General features: G+C 50.4%; 1 protein-coding gene across 1 annotated transcript; it reads right to left on the bottom strand.

The window, feature by feature from the left end:
- Nucleotides 1–3836: 3836 nt before the first annotated feature.
- SPRYD7 (SPRY domain containing 7) lies at nucleotides 3837–18066 on the bottom strand. The gene is made up of 5 exons (XM_068165257.1): nucleotides 17928–18066; nucleotides 15181–15297; nucleotides 13767–13933; nucleotides 11325–11427; nucleotides 3837–5721 (listed from the first exon to the last, which is right to left on the bottom strand). The coding sequence occupies exons 1-5, from the start codon at nucleotides 18031–18033 to the stop codon at nucleotides 5624–5626; spliced, it is 591 nt and encodes a 196-aa protein (XP_068021358.1). The 5' UTR covers nucleotides 18034–18066; the 3' UTR covers nucleotides 3837–5623.
- Between the last annotated feature and the right edge of the window lie 3914 nt (nucleotides 18067–21980).

Below are 21980 nucleotides of genomic sequence, written 5' to 3'. Positions count from 1 at the left end.
AATTGCACCAGTCAAACATGAAGATAACATTCAGGTGCAGACAATCAGTGGAAGTAACTCAACCATTTCACTGGGAAGCACAACTCATTCCTGTTAACATCAATGTTCTGCTAGGAAATAGAGTGCTGAATTGCTTTCTAGGGAAACAGTTGGGAAAAGCCATTGCATCCCATTTCTCTGGGCAAAGCTTGGACTGGGGTCCCAGTATTGAGTCATGAGCTGCCCAGGGCACGAGGACAGAAAAGGTTTTACCCCTTCCCAAAGAGTGGAGTGGAGTGGAATGGAATGGAATGGAATGGAGTGGAATGGAATGGAATGGAATGGAATAGAACATAGTAGAATGGAATGGAGTAGAGTAGAGTAGAGTAGAGTAGGGTAGGGTAGGGTGGAGTGGAGTGGAGTGGAGTGGAGTGGAATGGAATGGAATGGAATGGAATGGAATGGAATGGAATGGAATGGAATGGAATGGAATGGAATGGAATGGAATGGAATGGAATAGACCAGATCAGGTTGGAAAAGACCTTTGAGATCATCAAGTCCAACCCATCCCCCAACACCATCTGATCAACTAAACCATGGCACCAAGTGCCTTGTCCAGTCCCCACCTAAACACCTCCAGGGATGGTGACTCCACCACCTCCCTGGGCAGCACATTCCAATGGCCAATCTCTCTTGCTGGGAAGAATTTCCAACTCCTCCTACTCTGCTCCAGGTTGAGCAGTCCAGGCTTTCTCAGCCTTTCATCATAGAAGAGAAGCTTCAGTCCCTTCCTCATCTTTGTGGCCTTTCTTCAGGCTCTCTCCAGCGTGTTCACATCTCTCTCGTACCAAGACACAGCTCTCCATGTGTGGCCTTACCAGCGCTGAGCAGAGGTGAAGGATCACTTCTCTCGATCTGCTGGCAATACATCTAATGCATCTAATTCTATGAGGGCACAGATTGCTGGTTCAACTTGCTGTCCACCAGCACTTCCAGGTCCTTTCCTGTCAAGCTCCCAATACATACTGGCCCCTGAGGTTGTTTCTCCCCATGTGCAGAACAGTGCACTTACCTCTTCTGAACTTCAGGAGGTTCCTGTCAGCCTCTTCCCCAGCTTGCTGCAGTCCCTGTGGCAGGCAGCAAAACCCTCTGGCACAGTCAAGCCACTCCTCCCAGTTCTGTGTCATTTGCAAACTTGCTGAGGGCACACTCTGCCCCATCCTCCAGATTGCTAGTCAAGATGTTCAACAGGACTAGAGCCAGTAGTGACCACATGGATATACCTCTAGGTACTGTCCTCAAACTAAATTTCATGCTGCTGCTCACCACTCTCTGGACCCATTCACACAGCCAGTTTTCAGTCCAGCTGCCTACCCAGCCCACAGAAATGCAGTTTGCCTGTAAGGATCTTATAGGAGACAGTATCAAAGGTCTTAATGAAGTCAAGATCAACACTATCCACTGCTCTCTCCTCATCTAGCAGGCCAGGCATTTTATCACAGAAGTTTATGAAGTTGGCCAAGCATGATTTCCCCTTGCTGAGGTCATGCTGACTACTCCTAATGCTTTCCAGGATTAGATGCTACATCACCTTCCCAGAGGTTCAGTTGAGGCTGATTGGCCTGTAGGTCCCTGGGTCCTCCTTCTCACCTGTCTTAACAATAGGAATGCCATTCTTCTCCTCCAGCCTTCAGGTGCTTCTCCCAGTTACCATGAGTGAGCAGAGGTGACCAGGCCTGCTGTCTGGTGTCACTGTCAGACAGCAAGCTCAGCACTCGTGGCTGCACTTCGTCACAGACCTGTGGATGTTTAGTTTGCTTACCTGGCCTTCCACCAAGGGCACAGCTTCCTGGCTTTAACCTTTGCCTACAGCCTCTGGGATTCCTGAAGGCTCATCTTACTAGTAAAGACTGAAGCAAGAGAGGTCTCTCAGCCCTTTGCATGGTCTGTGTCACTGGGTCTCCCAGTTAAGCCTGGGAGGAAGGAAGGGGTGAGGGGAAGGTGTTTCAAGATTTGGGTTTGCTTCTCATCGCTCTGCTCTGATTTGATTGGTAATCAATGCAATTAATTTTCCCCAAGTGGAGCCTGGTTTGCCCATGACAGCAACCAGTAAGTGATGTACCTGGCCTTAGGCTGGCCCACAAGCCTGTCCAGCTAAGGAGGTGACACAAGCAGCTGCCCAGGGGGCTGTGGGGTCTCCCTCTCCAGAGGTACTCAAACCTCGCCTGGATGTGTTCCTGTGTGAGCTGGTGTAGGTGCTCCTGCTCTGGCAGGGGGGCTGGGCTGGATGAGCTTTTGAGGTCCCTTCCAGCCCCTGAAATTCTGTGATTCTGTGGTTTGGTGAGCACCTGGCATCCAACCAGGGTCAACCCACCCCAGAAGCCTCTGCCCTGGCAGGGACAGCTGGTCCCACATCTACCAGCGAAACTGAGACGAAGCACATGAGTGTTTCCATTTAGCTTAGAGCATGGAGCTGGGCACAGCAAAGCAAAGCAGCTTTCAAGGGAAGAAGAAGGCTCCAAGGTGACCTCATTGTGGCCTTCCAGGATCTGAAGGGGGCTACAGGAAGGCTGGGGAGGGACTGCTCAGGATCTCAGGGAGTGCTAGGACTAGGGGGAATGGAATGAAGCTGGAGGTGGGGAGATTGAGGCTGGAGGTGAGGAGGAAGTTCTTCCCCATGAGAGTGGTGAAGCCCTGGAATGGGTTGTCCAGGGCCCTGTCCCTGGAGGTGTTTAAGCCCAGGCTGGCTGAGGCTGTGGCCAGGCTGATGTAGTGTGGGGTGTCCCTGCCCATGGCAGGGGGGTTGGAACTAGCTGATCCTTGTGGTCCCTTCCAACCCTGACTGATACTATGAAGATAAAACTGCAGTGTGTCTCCCAAGCTTTGTGCCACAATGCTGACCTGGGCTTCACCCTTCTGTTCAGGTTCAACAATTCTGCCCAGCCCTGCTGTGTGCCAGCAAGGCTGAAAGGAAGGACAACACCAGCGTGGCAGTTTAGGCTGGGTCCCTCCTGTTCCTGCCACACAAGCTACACCTCCAGTGTCCAGAGGCTCCAGCCCAATAAGGTGGACACAGGACACAGCATATTTCATACCCATAATATCCTGCACCCTATAAGTCCATCTGCAAAGTCATTTACTTGCTCTTTCTCCCTCTCTGCTCCCATGGGAGATGCTCCCTATCAGGTAACACTGGGGGAGTTATCTCAAGGCCTCTTAGGCCTAATGCCAGGAGGAGAAGGGGGAAGGGCAGTCTCAGACCTGGCCAGCCTGAGGCTAGCCTAGCAGTGTGTGTGTGTGGGAGGGGGAGAGGGGCGAAGAAAGAGCCCTGGGGGTTTTGGGTGTACCCTCAGGTGGGGAGACAGGAAACACTGGGGACCTTAGGGTGTGCTGGAAGGGACTCTGCACACTTTGGGGTCTCTTTTGTCACTGTGCTTGCAGCTTCTGTACTACACTCACTGCTCTTCCATTTAAACTCTCCATCACTCCTGCACTCCATTTGTGTGATGAGTGTCATTCTTTTGCCCCTCTCAGGGGGCAGGAGAGGATCTGCCTGGCCTCAAACCAGGACAATGAGCTCCCTGGAATGCAAAGAGAGCAGAAAATGATAAGGTGGAAGGCTTGGAGAAGGCTTTGTGTTTGAAAATCTCAGAATCAGATCATTGCTAAAAACACTGACATAAAAGAACCCATTTCTGCAAACACATGAACCCAGGAAGAGCCAAAACCAAGGGAAAAAAAAACCCACCCCAAACAGCCAGGGTTAAGATTTCCTTTACCATAAAGATTTCCTCTAGGAAGTATATTAAATATGACAAGGGGGAGGGGAGAAAAAAAAAGCATCTCACAATTTATACTCAGGGGCATCACATTTTATAACAATGTCTTAGCCATCAATAATTTATCAATGGTTCACAAAGAAATTAAATACACTATTCCATAAAAGAATAATCTCATTTACAGTTTAGACATAAGGCTTCCCCCAGAACATCTCACACCCTCCACCTGCCTCTCTGCAGACCCCAGCTGAGTGCTTACTGTCCTACCAGAGTAACACAGTGTGGTGACCCTCCAATAAAAACCCCACCTCATGCTGAGGCTTGCTTGTCAAGGTTCAACAGAAAGGTATTACTAGAGAGTGCCCTACTGTTGGTGCCAATAAAAGCAGAGGAAAACCCAGGAGAAAGAGGGTAAGTCACATTTGCTGGTGTAAGACTGAGGGAAGAGATTAAATTACACTTGGGAAGGAAACAACAACAACAACAAAAGGGAAGCAGCAACCAAAAGGGAGCAGCAGCAACAAAAAGGAAGCAGCAAGAAAAGGAAGCAGCAAGAAAAAGGAAGCAGCAACCAAAAGGAAGCAGCAAGAAAAAGGAAGCAGCAACCAAAGGGAAGAAGCAACCAAAAGGAAGCAGCAAGAAAAGCAAACAGCAAGAAAAGGAAACAGCAAGAAAAGAGAAGCAGAAAGAAAAAGGAAACAGCAAGCAAAGGGAAGCAGCAAGCAAAGGGAAGCAGCAAGCAAAGGGAAGCAGCAAGCAAAGGGAAGCAGCAAGCAAAGGGAAGCAGCAAGCAAAGGGAAGCAGCAAGCAAAGGGAAGCAGCAACCAAAGGGAAGCAGCAACCAAAGGGAAGCAGCAACCAAAGGGAAGCAGCAACCAAAGGGAAGCAGCAGCAACCAAAAAGAAACAGTAAGAGAAGCAGCAAGCAAAGGGAAGCAGCAAGAAAAAGGAAGCAGCAACCAAAGGGAAGCAGCAACCCAAAGGAAGCAGCAACCCAAAGGAAGCAGCAGCAACCAAAAGGAAACAGCAAGAAAAGAGAAGCAACAAGAAAAGGGAAGCAGCAACCAAAAGGAAGCAGCAAGAAAAGGGAAGCAGCAAGAAAAGGGAAGCAGCAAGAAAAGGGAAGCAGCAAGAAAAGGGAAGCAGCAACCAAAGGGAAGCAGCAACCAAAAGGAAGCAGCAACCCAAGGGAAGCAGCAACAAAAAGGAAGCAGCAAGAAAAAAGAAGCAGCAAGAAAAGGAAAGAGCAACCAAAGGGAAGCAGCAACCAAAAGGAAGCAGCAACCAAAGGGAAGCAGCAACCAAAGGGAGGCAGCAACCAAAGGGAAGCAGCAAGAGGAGGGAAGCAGCAAGCAAAGGTCCCCAGCTGTATCCAGCTACCAGTTGTGCCATTACTCACTGTGCACAACTGGGACACTGCATCTCCCAATCACAGGCTGGAAACACAGTGATGCTTTTAGACAAAGTACATAACTTCTGTGTGGGGGGAAAAAAACCCAGCTGGGAAACAACTCCTCTCCACCTCCATAGCTATCACATGCATAGTAACTGTTTGCTTTACAGAGCTCCAGCCTATTCCAAACACTGAGTGTAACACTGATGACAGCAACATCCCCCCCCCCACGCACCTAGGACACATCAGAGAGAAACCTGCCCCCAAGCACTCCCTTTCCAACCACAGAACACTGCCAGGACTCTCCCTTTGCAACAGTTCCCTGGTGTGGCAGCTGAACATTCACTCTGCAGACAGCAGCCACAAGTACTTACTAAAAACATAGATAAGTTTCCTAAGAGGAAAGTGAAGCTTTATTTAAGGGGACAAGGCTTTGTAACAGTGCAGGCTGCAAGGGCTCGGCAGGAAGACACTCAGAAGATCTGCTGCTCAAAAAGGATCTTCTCAAACCCTGGGGGAGGTGTATGATAAAAGTCACTGAACTGGCAGTCCAGAATGGCACTGTCATCAACTGCAGGAGAGAAGCAAACAGCAGGAGTTAGAGAAGGAACACACACAGGGTTTGATCCCTTCTTACACCACCCTACTAGATTACACACAACATGCTAATCATAAGGGAATAGTCTCCAATACAGCTATTGCCTACAGGCAACCAGCACCAGAACAAGAGGACACAGCCTCAAGCTGTGCCAGGGGAGGTTTAGGCTGGATGTTAGGAAGAAATTCTTCACAGAGATTGGCCATGGGAATGTGCTGCCCAGGGAGGTGGTGGAGTCACCATCACTGGAGGTGTTTAGGTGGGGACTGGATGAGGCACTTGGTGCCATGGTTTAGTTGATCAGATGGTGTTGGGTGCTAGGTTGGACTTGATGATCTCAAAGGTCTTTTCCAACCTGGTTAATTCTCTTCTCTTCTATTCTCTTCTCTTCTATCCTATCCTATCCTATTCTATCCTATCCTACTCTATCCTATCCTATTCTATCCTATCCTATCCTATCTTACACTATTCTACCCTACTCTACTCTACCCTATCCTACTCTATCCTACCCTACTCTACTCTATCCTATCCTACTCTACTCAATCCTATTCTATCCTACTTTCTCCTACCCTACTCTATCCTATCCTACTCTACTCTATCCTATCCTATTCTACTCTCTCCTACCCTACTCTATCCTGTCCTACTCTACTCTATCCTATCCTACCCTACTCTATCCTATTCTACTCTATCCTACTCTACTCTATCCTACTCTACTCTATCCTACCCTACTCTACTCTATCCTATCCTATTCTATCCTATCCTACTCTATAATACCACAAAGAAGCAGCTGAGAATGTCCAGAGCAAAGCTCTCATGCACTGCATTACCAAACAAACACCCAGCCAGCCAGAACAGTAAGATCTCCTTCAAAACCAGCTTCTCCCAGGATGAACCTAGTATACCACCATTAGATCAAACCAGAACAGCTTCATTTCCATACTTTGGGTTGGAATTTGGAGATCTCAGAGCCAAGGGAGGGCTTCTTCCCCTTCCAGGTTCAGTTATAACTCCTACCAGTGCACTTATACAGTGCTGTATTACTTCTGCAGTGTTTGTACCTCACCTCTGCACAAATGCCTGAGGTTCCCTACAGCAGTTGGAGGGAACAACCTGCAAGACTGTTTTCCTGGTTGGCATTCTTAAGCCTGTAGTACTGTGTCCAGTTCTGGGCCCCTCAGTTTAGGAAGGAGGTTGACTTGCAGGAAGGTGTCCAGAGAAGGGCAACGAAGTTGGTGAGGGGTTTGGAGCACAGCCCTGTGAGGAGAGGCTGAGGGAGCTGGGGTTGCTTAGCCTGGAGAAGAGGAGGCTCAGAGGTGACCTTATTGCTCTCTACAACTACCTGAAGGGAGGTTGTAGCCAGGTGGGGGTTGGTCTCTTCTCCCAGGCAGCCAGCACCAGAACAAGAGGACACAGTCTCAGGCTGTGCCAGGGGAGGTATAGGCTGGAGGTGAGGAGGAAGTTCTACACAGAGAGAGTGATTGCCCATTGGAATGGGCTGCCTGGGGAGGTGGTGGAGTCACCATCCCTGGAGGTGTTCAGGAGGAGACTTGATGGGGTGCTTGGTGCCGTGGGTTAGTTGTTTAGGTGGTGTTGGAGGATAGGTTGGATGCAATGATCTTGAAGGTCTCTTCCAAGCTGGTCTGGTCTGGTCTGGCCTATTCTATTCTATTCTTGAGACAGTGTTTGCCTACACTGTCATGTTTCTCTTTAAAAAGTATTTGTAGTTCTAGTATGAATTATGGGCAGACTAACTGCTGAAAAAACTTCCTCTACAGTCAAATCCTTCCCCAGGAGCAGCAATTCACAGGAAACTCAGGACATTTACAGCTGAAGTTTGTATCAAGGCAGTCCCAGACAAAAGCAACTTGCAGGCTTCAACTGTTATAGTCATATGTGAGAGATGTGGTAATTATGATGAAATTATGCCCACTTGTGGAAGGATGATACAGGCTGGGCAGGGACTGGCTGGAAAGCAGCCCTGAGGAGAGAGACTTGGGGGTGCTGGGGGAGGAGAAGCTCACCAGGAGCTCTCAGTGTGCACTTGCAGCCCAGAAAGCCAATCAGAGCCTGGGCTGCAGCAGAAGTGTGGCCAGCAGGGCAAGGGAGGTGATTCTCCCCCTCTGCTCAGCTCTGGGGAGACCCCACCTGGAGTCCTGCCTCCAGTTCTGGAGCCCCTATTGCAAGAGGGATGTGGAGGTGCTGGAAGGTGTCCAGAGAAGGGCCAGGAGGATGAGCAGAGGGCTGGAGCACCTCTGCTGTGAGGACAGACTGAAGGAGTTGGGGCTGTTCAGTCTGGAGAAGAGAAGGCTCCCAGGTGACCTCATTGTGGCCTTCCAGGATCTGAAGGGGGCTACAGGAAGGCTGGGGAGGGACTGCTCAGGATCTGAGGGAGTGCTAGGACTAGGGGGAATGGAATGAAGCTGGAGGTGGGGAGATTGAGGCTGGAGGGGAGGAGGAAGTTCTTCCCCATGAGAGTGGTGAAGGCCTGGAATGGGTTGTCCAGGGAGGTGGTGGAGTCACCATCACTGGAGGTGTTTAGGAAGAGACTTGATGGGGAGCTTGGTGCCATGGGTTAGTTGTTTAGGTGGTGTTGGGTGATAGGTTGGACTTGATGATCTCAAAGGTCTTTTCCAGCCTGGTTAATTCTATTCTATTCTATTCTATTCTATTCTATTCTATTCTATTCTATTCTATTCTATTCTATTCTATTCTATTCTATTCTATTCTATTCCATTCCATTCCATTCCATTCCATTCCATTCCATTCCATTCCATTCCATTCCATTCCACTCCACTCCACTCCACTCCACTCCACTCTCCATTCTATTCTACTCTACTCTACTCTACCCTACTCTACTTGAAGCCATGGTTTAGTTAGTCATGAGGTCTTGGGTGACAGGTTTGACTTGATGATCTCTGAGGCCTTTTCCAACCTTTTTGATTCTATGATTGAAGAGAAAAAAACATTTTGGAAGAGGCTACTACTTAGATGAAGCTCACACAGGAGGAAGAAACAGAAAGTGGAGAGGGCTGTGGGAGTAACACAGGGAACACAAGAAGCAGTTCTCACATGCTGTAAGCTACAAGGCAGCCCAGAGCTCAGCACTGCTGATGCACTGAGCTAGGGGAAGTGCTGCCTCCTAAATGAGCTGTTAAACAGATTCTGACTACTTGGGAACTACCAAAGCACCGCCAAGTTCTGGGAGAGTAAATTGTTAACACATCTCTTGGCCCAGTGCCAGCTTCTGTAATTCATAAATTCTTTCTTAAGCTGCCTGTGCAGGGATTAATTGGATATGGCATTTGCTCCTTGTTCAAAACTGCTGGGCTGCACTGCTGACTGCTGGCCAAACAGCTACCACAAGTGGGTCACCAGTCGTGGGGATTCCAAGCTGGGCGTCAGCTTGGTGCAGCAGGGACGAGCTGAACCACTGCCCAGCGAGAAGCTGCACTGCTGGCACTGCACTGAAGCTACCATTTCAGTAAGAAATGGTAACCTGGGGAGCTGGGGGAGTCACCATCACTGGAGGTGCTCAGGAGGAGACTTGATGGGGTGCTTGGTGCCATGGGTTAGTTGGTTGCATGCTTTAGTTGGTTGGGTGGTGTTGGATGATGGGTTGGACTCGATGATCTTGAAGGTCTCTTCCAATCTGGTCTGGTCTATTCTATCCTATCCTATCCTATCCTATCCTATCCTATCCTATCCTATCCTATCCTATCCTATCCTATCCTATCCTATCCTAGTCTAGTCTAGTCTATTCTATTCCATTCTATTCCATTCCATTCCAATCCATTCCAATCCATTCCATTCCATTCCAAACCATTCCATTCCATTCCAATCCATTCCATTCCACTCCACACAGAGCAGTTCTGTATCTATTTGTACTTAACACTGAATGAAGTATGTGAAATGAGCAGGCATCCACAACAAGCTTCAGAGCTAAGTCAGACTAGCCCACAAGTCTACAGCACCTTGGATTTGAGGGCTGGCCTAGATCTCTGCTGAGATCTCTCCCAGCCAGGTATGCATTCTGTGAATTTGTTTGGTTTCTTTCTTTTTCCCAGGTTTCACTTTTGTTTGCTTGGCAATTTAGAATAAAAAAAACTTTATTTAGAATAAACCAAACCAGGTTGGCAGAGACCTTCAAGATCATCGTGTCCAACCCATCAACCAATCCAACCCACCCAAACAGCTAACCCATGGCACCAAGCACCCCAGCAAGTCTCCTCCTGAACACCTCCAGGGATGGTGACTCCACCACCTCCCCAGGCAGCCCATTCCAATGGACAATCACTCTCTCTGTGTAGAACTTCTTCCTAACCTCCAGCCTAAACCTCCCCTGGCACAGCCTGAGACTGTGTCCTCTTGTTCTGGTGCTGGTTGCCTGGGAGAAGAGACCAACCTCTGCCTGTCTACAACCTCCCTTCAGGTAGTTGTAGAGAGCAATAAGGTCACCCCTGAGTCTCCTCCTCTCCAGGCTAAGCAACCCCAGCTCCCTCAGCCTCTCCTCACAGGGCTGTGTTCCAAGCCCCTCACCAACTTTGTTGCCCTTCTCTGGACACCTTCCAGCAAGTCAACCTCCTTCCTAACCTGAGGGGCCCAGAACTGGACACAGGCCTCAAGGTGTGGCCTAAGCAGTGCAGTGTCCAGGGGCAGAATGACCTCCCTGCTCCTGCTGGCCACACTCTTCCTGATGCAGGCAATTTTTAGATTGAGCACAGCAACTCCCCAGCCTGTGGGACATGGACACTGCATGTGGTCAGCAAGCGCTGCCTTCTGCCCCTAACTGGTGAGTGGCACTAAAGATGAAGTGAAAACACACTCTTGCATTTTTCCTGAGCTTGTCTGTTCATGCAACTGATTGTTGGAGTTGGGGGAAATAAGAGTTAAAGGAAAACATAAAAAGGAAAAAATTATAAAAGGGGAAAAGAGAGAGGAGAGAGGGGGGAAAGAGAGAGGAGAGAGGGGGGAAAGAGAGAGGAGAGAGGGGGGAAAGAGAGAGGAGAGAGGGGGGAAAGAGAGGGGAGAGAGGGGGGAAAGAGAGGGGAGAGAGGGGGGAAAGAGAGGGGAGAGAGGGGGGAAGAGAGGGGAGAGAGGGGGGGAAAGAGAGGGGAGAGAGGGGGGGAAAGAGAGGGGAGAGAGGGGGGAAAGAGAGAGGAGAGAGGGGGGAAAGAGAGAGGAGAGAGGGGGGAAAGAGAGAGGAGAGAGGGGGGAAAGAGAGAGGAGAGAGGGGGGAAAGAGAGAGGAGAGAGGGGGGAAAGAGAGAGGAGAGAGGGGGGAAAGAGAGAGGAGTGAGGGGGGAAAGAGAGAGGAGTGAGGGGGGAAAGAGAGGGGAGAGAGGGGGGAAAGAGAGGGGAGAGAGGGGAGAAAGAGAGAGGAGAGAGGGGAGAAAGAGAGAGGAGAGAGAGGGGGAAAAAGGAAAAGGAAACAAGAAAACAAAAGGAAAATGAAGCCAAAAGGCCCAAAGAGCTTGCTGTGGGTTCTATTTAAGTGAGAAGAAGAACAGCTAGCTCACAACCCAGAGCTGGTCTCAAAGTGTCATCCCTGCTACGGAAGGGCGAAGCTCACTGACTTACCATAGACCACGGGGTAGACAGTGCCTCGGATGCCTGAAGCTGGGCAGTGCATGTTCTTCCCATTCAAGTACACATTTAACTCTACATGGTCATAGGTAATGCCCTATGGAAAAGCAACCAAGAAAGCATCAACAAGTTTATGTGCATGAGTCTGACTCTTCATGGAGCTTTCCTAGCCACAGGCATGTTTGGAAACCCTAGTGCAAATCCCAGCAGCCCAGAAAAACTCACCTGAAGGATTTCTGCAAAGGCCTAGAACCACAGCACACACCTGGCTGGAAGGGACCTCAGAGATCATCCAGTCCAACCCTTGACCCAGCTTAGGGTCAATCCCAAACCATGTCCCTAAGCCCCAGGTCCACAGGCTGCTTAAATACCTCCGCTGGAGGGATGGGGACTCCACCACTGCCTTGGGCAGGCTCTTCCAATGTTTGATAACCCCCTCTGTGAACAAATACTTCCTAGCATCCACCCTGAGCCCCCCCTGGTGCAGCTTGAAAGCATTTCCTCTAGTCCTGTTGCTTGACAACAAGGAGAAGAGGCTGCCCCCTCCTCCCTTCAGGTAGTGACGAGCTCTCCCCTCAGCTTCCTCCTCTCTAGACTGAACTCCAGCTGCCTCAGACATTCCTTGTAGGCCATGTGCTCCAGGCCCTTCACCAGCCTCATTGCCCTTCTCTGGAGACCTCCACAACCTCAATGTCCTTCTTGTGAGGGGCCCAGAGCTGAACACAGCACTGGAGGTGTGGCCTCACCAGCGCTGAGTACAGGAGAAGGACCTCCCTGTTCCTGCTGCCCACAGTGTTTGCAATACAAGCCAGGATGCCCCTGCCTTTCTTGGCCACCTGGGCCAGTTCCCCAGGCTCCCAGCTGCAGCTTTCCAATCAGACATCCCCAAGCCTGTAGCTTACCATGGGGGTGCTGTGACCCAGGTGAAGGACCTGGCACTTGGCCTTGTTAAACTTCAGTTAGCCTTGGCCCATCAGTCTAAGCTGCCCAGATCCTGCTGCAAAGCCTCCCTACCCTCTAGCAGCCACCCAGCCTGGTGTCATCTGCTAATAGGATAGGATAGGATAGGATAGGATAGGATAGGATAGGATAGGATAGGATAGGATAGGATAGGATAGGATAGGATAGGATAGGATAGGATAGGATAGGATAAGGAATAGGAATAGGAATGGAATAGGAATGGAATAGAATAGAATAGAATAGACTAGAATAGAATAGAATAGAATAGAATAGAATAGAATAGAATAGAATAGAATAGAATAGAATAGAATAGAATAGAATAGAATAGAATAGAATAGAATAGAATGAACCAGGTTGGAAGAGACCTTTGAGATCATTGAGTCCAACCTATCATCCAACACTCTCTAATCAACTGGGAGAAGAGACCAACCCCCAGCTGGCTACAACCTCCCTTCAGGGAGTTGTAGAGAGCAAGAAGGTTTCCCCTGAGCCTCCTCCTCTCCAGGCTATGAGGGTGCACCCAATCCCCTCAGCCAGATCACTGATAAAGATATTGATGAGAACAGGCCCCAGTCCTGAGCCCTGGAGGCCACCATTGGTAACTGGCCATCAGCTGGACTTCACTCTATTCACCACCACTCCTTGGGCCTGGGCTTCCAGCCAGTTTTTAATCCAATGCAGGGGGCACTCATCCAAGCCTTATGCCCTGAGTTTCTGAAGGAGAATGCTGTGGGAGACAGTGTCAAAGCCTTTAGTGAAGTTGAGGTAGACAATGTCCACAGCACCTCCCTCATCCACTAGGCAGGTCACCCTGGTGTAGGAGGAGATCAGATTAGCCATACATTAATAAATGAGCAGTAACATTTCCTGGTCATTTAGTAGTGGAGTCACCATCACTGGAGCTGTTCAGTTTAGGAAGGCCATTGAGAGACTTGAAGGTGTCCAGAGAAGGGCAACAAGGCTGGGGAGAGGCCTTGAGCACAGCCCTGTGAGGAGAGGCTGAGGGAGCTGGGGTTGCTCAGCCTGGAGAAGAGGAGGCTCAGGGTGACCTCATTGCTCTCTACAACTCCCTGAAGGGAGGTTGTAGCCAGGTGGGGGTTGGTCTCTTCTCCCAGGCAACCAGCGCCAGAACAAGAGGACACAGTCTCAAGCTGCACCAGGGGAAGTTTAGGCTGGAGGTGAGGAGAAAGTTCTTCACTGAGAGAGTCATTTGTCATTGGAATGTGCTGCCCAGGGAGGTGGTGGAGTCTCCATCCCTGGAGGTGTTCAAGAGGGGATTGGATGTGGCACTTGGTGCCATGGTCTAGTCATGAGGTCTGTGGTGACAGGTTGGACTCGGTGATCCTTGAGGTCTCCTCCAACCTTGGTGATTCTGTGACACCTGAGTTTGTATCAACCATTTGACCAAAGCAGCCAGTTTCTCCACAGAGCCATAAACAAGAAGGCCCAGAAGTAAAGAAGCCTTAAGCAACTCACCACCACATCTCCCTCCTGAGGAAGGTTGTTTGCTGGGAGCCTGTTTTTCTCTTCATTGTTGTAGTAGAGCGCTCCGTCGTTTCGCATCACCAGGCTGTGGGCATCTCGACCCAGCGGAATCTGGTTCAAGTTGGCTTTCTGGGTTGCAACTCCAATACCCCAAATGCCTGGAAATCCACATTAACAAACAGTAAGAAAAAGACCCCACATTCACCAAGCTGTCAGCCCCTGGCTTGGACAGCAGCACTCTGAGCTGGGTTAGGAAGTGGCTGGAGGCTGAGCCCAGAGAGTGGTGGTGAATGGTGCCACAGCCAGCTGGCAGCCAGGCACCAGTAGTGTGCCCCAGGGATCAGTGCTGGGCCCCATCCTGTTCAATATCTTTATTGATGATCTGGATGAGGGCATTGAGTCCATCATCAGTAAGTTTGCAGAAAAGGAAAGAAGAGGGAAAAGGAAAGAAGAGGGAAAAGGAAAGAAGAGGGAAAAGGAAAGAAGAGGGAAAAGGAAAGAAGAGGGAAAAGGAAAGAAGAGGGAAAAGGAAAGAAGAGGGAAAAGGAAAGAAGAGGGAAAAGGAAAGAAGAGGGAAAAGGAAAGAAGAGGGAAAAGGAAAGAAGAGGGAAAAGGAAAGAAGAGGGAAAAGGAAAGAAGAGGGAAAAGGAAAGAAGAGGGAAAGGGAAAGAAGAGGGAAAGGGAAAGAAGAGGGAAAGGGAAAGAAGAGGGAAAGGGAAAGAAGAGGGAAAGGGAAAGAAGAGGGAAAGGGAAAGAAGAGGGAAAGGGAAAGAAGAGGGAAAGGGAAAGAAGAGGGAAAGGGAAAGAAGAGGGAAAGGGAAAGAAGAGGGAAAGGGAAAGAAGAGGGAAAGGGAAAGAAGAGGGAAAGGGAAAGAAGAGGGAAAGGGAAAGGGAAAGAAGAGGGAAAGGGAAAGAAGAGGGAAAGGGAAAGAAGAGGGAAAGGGAAAGAAGAGGGAAAGGGAAAGAAGAGGGAAAGGGAAAGAAGAGGGAAAGGGAAAGAAGAGGGAAAGGGAAAGAAGAGGGAAAGGGAAAGAAGAGGGAAAGGGAAAGAAGAGGGAAAGGGAAAGAAGAGGGAAAGGGAAAGAAGAGGGAAAGGGAAAGAAGAGGGAAAGGGAAAGAAGAGGGAAAAGGAAAGAAGAGGGAAAAGGAAAGAAGAGGGAAAAGGAAAGAAGAGGGAAAAGGAAAGAAGAGGGAAAAGGAAAGAAGAGGGAAAGGAAAAGAAGAAAAGAAAAGAGGAGAAGAAAAGGAACAAAACCCCCCAGGACATTTCCCTTTACATGATGAGAGTTTATAAAGCACCAGGATGTAATTAGAAAGACTCCTGTGCTTGGCATTTGAGGTACTACCCCCTACAGGCAATCTAAGCCAGCCTCCAGCCCCAAGCTGTACAGTTTTGCTGCCTGACCTGTGGACTGGATTTTAAACTCGAAGTAGCTCTTGTTCTGATGCAGAGGTGCATTGGCTAAGCAGCCTCCTGTGCCACATATTCTCCTGCCGTTCTTAACGATGACGACGTCTGTTCCTGCAAGAAGGAAAGCAAAACCAATCACAAACCAAAACCAAACGATGTAAAAACCCTTCAAACCCTTTTTAGAGGTCTGGAAGCAGTCCTTAGCTGAGGGCTAAACACTAAACACTCAGAAGAGCTTTTGCTCTCCCTGCCCCGAGGAAGAGTTTCATTAGTCTGTAAGAATTATGGTGTTTAAGAGCAGGCTGGCTGAGGCTGTGGCCAGGCTGATCTAGTGTGGGGTGTCCCTGCCCATGGCAGGGGGGTTGGAACTAGCTGATCCTTGTGGCCCCTTCCAACCCTGACTAATACTCTGGTACTATGATACTATGAATTATGATGTGGCACTCCTTGAAGTAAGGAAAGGCAAGCTGTTCACAGGCTAGTCCATAACTGAACAAGAACTTGTCTATTGATTTAAAAACATATACACTGCTTTAATATTCCTCTTGGGTTTTACAGCACCCTGCTGATTACAGCCTTTACTCAGCCACATCAGAAGTGTAACTTACAATTTAGTCAGAAAGGGTTCACTGTGAGAGCCCTAGGACCCTCCATACACTGGAGGAAAAAAGTTCTGAAAAGAGAAGGAAAAGTACATCAGATGCAGACTTTTGATGGCATTGCAAGGTGTTTAGTTATTCTTGGACACCAAAAACATCCTTTCATTAGAAAAAGTCACAGTCTCACAGTATCACTAAGGTTGGAAGAGACCTCAAAGATCAAGTCCAATCTGTCATCCAAGACCTCATGACTAAACCATGACACCAAGTGCCACGTCCAATCCCCTCTTGAACACCTCCAGGGATGGGGACTCCACCACCTCCCTGGGCAGCACATTCCAATGACGAATGACTCGCTCAGTGAAGAACTTTCTCCTCACCTCCAGCCTAAACTTCCCCTGGCACAGCTTGAGACTGTGTCCTCTTGTTCTGGTGCTGGTTGCCTGGGAGAAGAGACCAACCCCCACCTGGCTACAACCACCCTTCAGGTAGTTGTAGAGGGCAATGAGGTCACCCTGAGCCTCCTCTTCTCCAGGCTAAGCAACCCCAGCTCCCTCAGCCTCTCCTCACAGGGCTGTGCTCAAGGCCTCTCCCCAGCCTTGTTGCCCTTCTCTGGACACCTTCAAGTGTCTCAATGTCCTTCCTAAACTGAGGGGCCCAGAAGTGGACACAGGACTCAAGGTGTGGCCTAACCAGTGCTGTGTAGAGGGGCACAATGACTTCCCTGCTCCTGCTGGCCACACTGTTCCTGATTCTCTGCCAAGTGTTCCTTCTCTGGTGGAAGACAATCTCCAGGCACCACTGTCAGTCAAGAATATGGGAGACAGTCAAGTTTCATTGATACAAGTGAAGACAAAGAGGATAGTAATTGTGTCTGAGCATTGGATCCTGGACAGGCCAGCATCACTTTCCTCTTTCCCTGACTCTGCTGCACCTGACCCAGCTCAATTCTCTCCTCAACGAAGCCCAAACATGGTTTTCTAGATAGTTCATCCTAAGGATGATGATCAGGGAGCAGTATGGGCAACACTCTGCATGGCTTGGCTCCTAGGACTAGGGGTAATGGAATGAAGCTGGAGGTGGGGAGATTCAGGCTAGATGTGAGGAGGAGGTTCTTCCCCAGGAGAGTGGTGAAGCCCTGGAATGGGTTGTCCAGGGAGGTGGTTGGGGGCCCTGTCCCTGGAGGTGTTTAAGGCCAGGCTGGCTGAGGCTGTGGCCAGGCTGATGTAGTGTGGGGTGTCCCTGCCCATGGCAGGGGGGTTGGAACTGGATGATCCTTGTGGTCCCTTCCAACCCTGAATGATGCTATGATAAGTTTTAAGGGCAGGTGCACGTTTCTGCCTGGGACAGCACCATGCCATCAAACCAGAGAGAGCCTGTTTGCAAAGGCCTGCAGTGACAGCACACGGGGCAATGGCTTCAGACTGGAGAAGAGCAGATGCAGAGTGGATGTTAGGAACAGGTTCCTTACCTAGAGGGTGGTGGAACACTGAAACAGCCTGCCCCTATCCCTGGAGGTAATTCCAAGTGAGTCTCGACAGGACTCTGGGCAGCCAGATCCAGTTGAGGATGCCCTCGATTACTGCACAGGGGGTTGGACTGGATGATCTTTGGAGGTCCCTTTCAACCCAGACCATTCTATGGTTGCATGAAGCAGTTACAACCCGGCACCAGGAAGATGTGGACCTGTTCTGAGGTGTCCCGCGGACAGCATCAGCGGCAGTGAGAAGCCCGGCGCACCTCCATCGGGACAGGCTGGGAGAGCTGGAGCTGCTCAGCCTCCAACAGCCTTCAGGGAGACCTCACAGCAGCCTCGCAGTACCTAAAGAGGGCCTACGGGAAAGATGAGGGACGGCCTCTCTATCAGGAGAGCAGCGGCAGGACAAGGGGCAGCGGCTTTAAGCGGAAAGAGGGCAGACAGAGCAAAGGAAGGAGCTCTGCACAGTGAGGATGGCGGGGCGCCGGGGCGGGGTGTCCGCTGCACTTGCGGACGCCCCCTCGCTGGAAGCGCTCCAGGCCAGGTTGGATGGAGCGGACTGGAAGCTGTCCTCCGAGCCGCCGCCACCCCGCAGCCTCCGCCCGCCCGGCTGCGGCCCGACGCGGGCGGCGCACGGAGGGGACGCGCGGCCCCGCCCCGCTTACCCATGCGCTGCGTATCGAGCTGCACCGCCGGCATCTCCTTCAGCGGGATGCTGCCGTCGCCGCCATCCTTGCAGCACGGACAGCAGCAGAACACGGAGGCGGCCATGGCTGGCCGGACGCACGGCGCCGCGCAGCCGCAACGGCAGCCGGCGGCGGCAGGGCGGCAGCAGCGCCTCCTGGCGGGCGCCGGGTGGCGCCGCCGCGCGGCGCAGCGGACTCGCTGCAAGGGGAGGAATCCGCCCCCGACGCGACATGGAGGGAGGCCGCGGGACATGGCGGGCAACACGCCCCCTGGGGCAGCTCGGCCCGGGACGCTCGGGGAATCGAGTGCGGGCTGAAGGAACCCCATTAAAGCGCCATCTTTCCTCAGGAAGTGAACTTTCAAATGAAAAGGCGCGCAGCCGGAAGCCCGCTCCGCCTTGTGCGCTGAGCCGCGGGGAGTGGCCGAGCGCGGCGGCGGCGGCGGCGGCGGCGGCGGCTGGGGGTGGTGGAGGTGGAGCGCTCGCCCGGCAGCGCGCTGCATTGCCACCCGCCACCGAAAGGACCTGTCTCTGTCTATTGCTCTGTATACATAAAGAACAATTCATATATGTATATAGATTTTTTTACATATATATATTTTACATATATATATGAAACTCACTAAAAGGGAACAGCGATGCTGATGGGGCGGTGGCAGGCGTCACGTCCATGGATGCAGTGCTGGACCGTGCGGGAAAAGGGACTCCTTTGTGGAAATTTACTGCTCGGTTATTCCTGGGTCCAAGTAACAACAACATCATTTATCTTCTTGCACCGTTTTTGTTCCTGGATTTTTTTTTTGGCGCTCCCCTCCCTCCCCCTCCAGTTTTTGTTGGGGGGGTGTTTGTGTTTGTTTCTTTTATGTTGCTGTTTCTTGGCTTGTTTGTTGTGTGTAGGAGGGATCTTTTTTTTATTATTATGTTATTATTTTGTAAATCTTTCTTGGGAAAAGTTGCAAACAACACAGGGCTCCTTGAAGGGGAAGGTCTGCACAGCCGTCTGCACTGGGGGAACAACACCTCTCATCCAGGATCTCTTCACCTGCCTCCACAGCATTTGCTTCCTGTAGGAGGATGCTGTTTCTCCTCAGCTTCCAGACTTGTCCAGCTAGTGAGTCTTAACTACACAATTTTTGGGTCCCATTTGCTTCTAGAGTACTGTTCAAAAGCTTTGATAGAATGCTTTTTTCCCCCTGATTTACTCAGGACCAGCTGAACTCAACTGCTGGCTAAGCTGTCAGTCCGTGGATTGGACCACTACACTCTGTGCTGGGTTAGGAACTGGCTGGAGGCTGAGCCCAGAGAGTGGTGGCGAATGGTGCCACAGCCAGCTGGCAGCCAGGCACCAGTGGTGTCCCCCAGGGATCAGTGCTGGGCCCCATCCTATTCAATATCTTTATTGATGATCTGGATGAGGGGGTTGAGTCAGTCATCAGCAAGTTTGCAGATGACACCAAGTTAGGAGCAGATGTTGGTCAGTTAGAGGGCAGAAGGGCTCTGCAGAGGGACCTTGACAGACTGGACAGATGGGCAGAGGCCAACAGGATGGCATTCAACAAGTCCAAGTGCCAGGGGCTGCACTTTGGCTACGGCAATCCCATGCAGAGCTACAGGCTGGGGTCAGAGTGGCTGAGAGCTCCCAAACAGAGAGGGACCTGGGGGTGCTGATTGACAGCTGCCTGAACATGAGCCAGCAGTGTGCCCAGGTGGCCAGGAGGGCCAATGGCATCCTGGCCTGTATTAGGAATAGTGTGGCCAGCAGGAGCAGGGAAGTCATTGTGCCCCTGGACTCTGCATTGGTTAGGCCACACCTTGAGTCCTGTGTCCAGTTCTGGGCCCCTCAGTTTAAGAAGGACATTGAGAGACTTGAAGGTGTCCAGAGCAGGGCAACAAGGCTGGGGAGAGGCCTTGAACACAGCCCTGTGAGGAGAGGCTGAGGGAGCTGGGGTTGTTTAGCCTGGAGAAGAGGAGGCTCAGGGGAGACCTTCTTGCTCTCTACAACTACCTGAAGGGAGGTTGTAGCCAGGAAGGGGTTGGCCTCTTCTCCCAGGCAAGCAGCACCAGAACAAGAGGACACAGTCTCAAGCTGCACCAGGGGAGGTTTAAACTCAAGGTGAGGAGGAAGTTCTTCACCAAGCGAGTCATTGGTCATTGGAATGTGCTGCCCAGGGAGGTGGTGGAGTCCCCATCCCTGGAGGTGTTCAAGAGGGGATTGGATGTGGCACTTGGTGCCATGCTCTAGGTCTGTGGTGACAGGTTGGACTCAATGATCCTCGAGGTCTCTTCCAACCTTAGTGATACTGTGAGATAGAAAGCCATGTAAATTAAAAAGCTGTAGCTTGACTGAGCAGCCTTCAGGTTACACAAGTGCTTCTTTAAGCAAAAGTCTTCGAGCTGTCCCTGCAGCACACAGCATCCAGAGCAGGTCACAAACTGGGCCCCAACAGCTATAATAAATAGAGATAACATGGCTATAAAAGTCCTCTCACTCCCATTTTTATTTCATAGAAGGCCATTCAATAAATGCTGTGCCATAAACTGCTGAGCTAGAATATTTTCCAGGACAGGAAATTTAAATGCTTTACAATTTAAAGGGTGCTTACCATTGAAATCTGGAAGAGTTTCCAGGCAGAAAACATTTAAATGCCCACAGTTTAAAGGCTTAATTTATCTCCAAACCAAATTGAGACGAAATAGTTGTTTGCCATGACTTTCAGATGGTGTCTTTATTTTCTGGCATTTCACCTGCAAAGCTTTAACATTTTATTACAGCATATACTGTGATGCAGCTAATGTAACCCATGTGGTACAATGTTATCTGTCAGGAGAGCGGGGGAGGACAGAGGGTTAAGTGGGTATTAAAAGACCCTTGTTAAAAGCAATCTTCATAGCAAGACATATCTCCCTGGTCCAATGGGCTGTATCAGCCATGCTTACCTCTTCAAACACGGGCCTTTCAAAACTGGGCCTAAAACCAAGCTGATTTTAAGAGCAGCTTTAAAATACGCTTGCTTTCTTTTATTGGACTCACTGTTACAGCCCCATAAACATTTGGGGTCAAGAGCTCACTTCCTTCAAATATGTCAAAGGGGATTAGTCTTGAACTTGGAAGAAGTAAATATTAGGTGGAAAGTGGTGTTGATTCATTTAGTATGGGGGGTGAGGGGGGAGCACCACGATTCTCTTTGCTAGCTTCTTGTCCACATAATTAGTCCCATTTGGGTCACAGCAGGATTTTTATTGTCTGTCAGGCTGCAGGTTTGTTACAGTAAATGCTGAATGACAAATGGTAATACATCAACTTTAAAAGAGACTTAACCTCCAAGTGACTCCCACCCCATTTTTTTCACCTCTGTGCCCCACTAAGTCCTTTCTTTCCCTGAATGAGCGATGGGAATACAAATCCATTTTGCCACATGAAGTCAGTGCTGCCAATCTGTTGGACCCAAGGGGAGGGCCAGCAGTGACTGGCCATGCCTCCTTGCCAGTTTCCTGCTCCACTACTTCCTTAACTTGAGAGGCTGGTTTTGCAAGCCAGCAGACTGCAGCACCTGTGGGCACAGGCCACAGCCTGGAGAAGCCACTGCTGCTCTAGGGCACATTGGCTCCAGTACCTAAGTGCTCAGTGGGCAGCAGCCTCGGGGAACCAAGGTCAGTGCAACTGTCATCCATGCATCCATCCTGTCTCCTTTCAGGTGCAAAGCCCTGCCTCTTCTTGCTGGCAAGTGGCAGGACTGGAAGAAACGGTTCCAAGTTGTTCCAGGGGACATTTAATCTGGGTGTTAGGAAATACTACTTCACCTTCACTGAAAGCGTTACTCAACATTGGAGTTGTCTGCCCAGGACACTGCTGAAGTCACCTGGTACTTGGGGACATGGGGACCCTTCAGTGCTGGGTTGAGGTTGGACTAGATGATCCTTGAGGTCACTTCCAACTGCCTGAATTCTGTGATTCTGTGCTCATCACCCTGACAACAGCGGGTGGCACCTCAGTGACACAATGGGTTGTGCAGCAACAGGGGCAAAGATACAC

Source organism: Melanerpes formicivorus, unplaced genomic scaffold (genome assembly GCF_026170545.1).
Source record: "Melanerpes formicivorus ecotype bairdi unplaced genomic scaffold, bMelFor1.0.p_v2 SCAF_87, whole genome shotgun sequence".
Taxonomy (NCBI): domain Eukaryota; kingdom Metazoa; phylum Chordata; class Aves; order Piciformes; family Picidae; genus Melanerpes; species Melanerpes formicivorus.
Note: the sequence above shows the minus strand (reverse complement) of the source record. Positions and strands in the feature narration are given on the sequence as shown.

Coding starts and splice junctions, on each gene's coding strand:
- SPRYD7 (XM_068165257.1), bottom strand. CDS start 18,033: ATGGCCGCCTCCGTGTTCTGCTGCTGTCCGTGCTGCAAGGATGGCGGC. Junction 15,298..17,927: donor GCTCGATACGCAGCGCATGG/GTAAGCGGGGCG, acceptor TCCTTCTTGCAG/GAACAGACGTCGTCATCGTT. Junction 5,722..11,324: donor TGTCTACCCCGTGGTCTATG/GTAAGTCAGTGA, acceptor TCTCTCCTGCAG/TTGATGACAGTGCCATTCTG.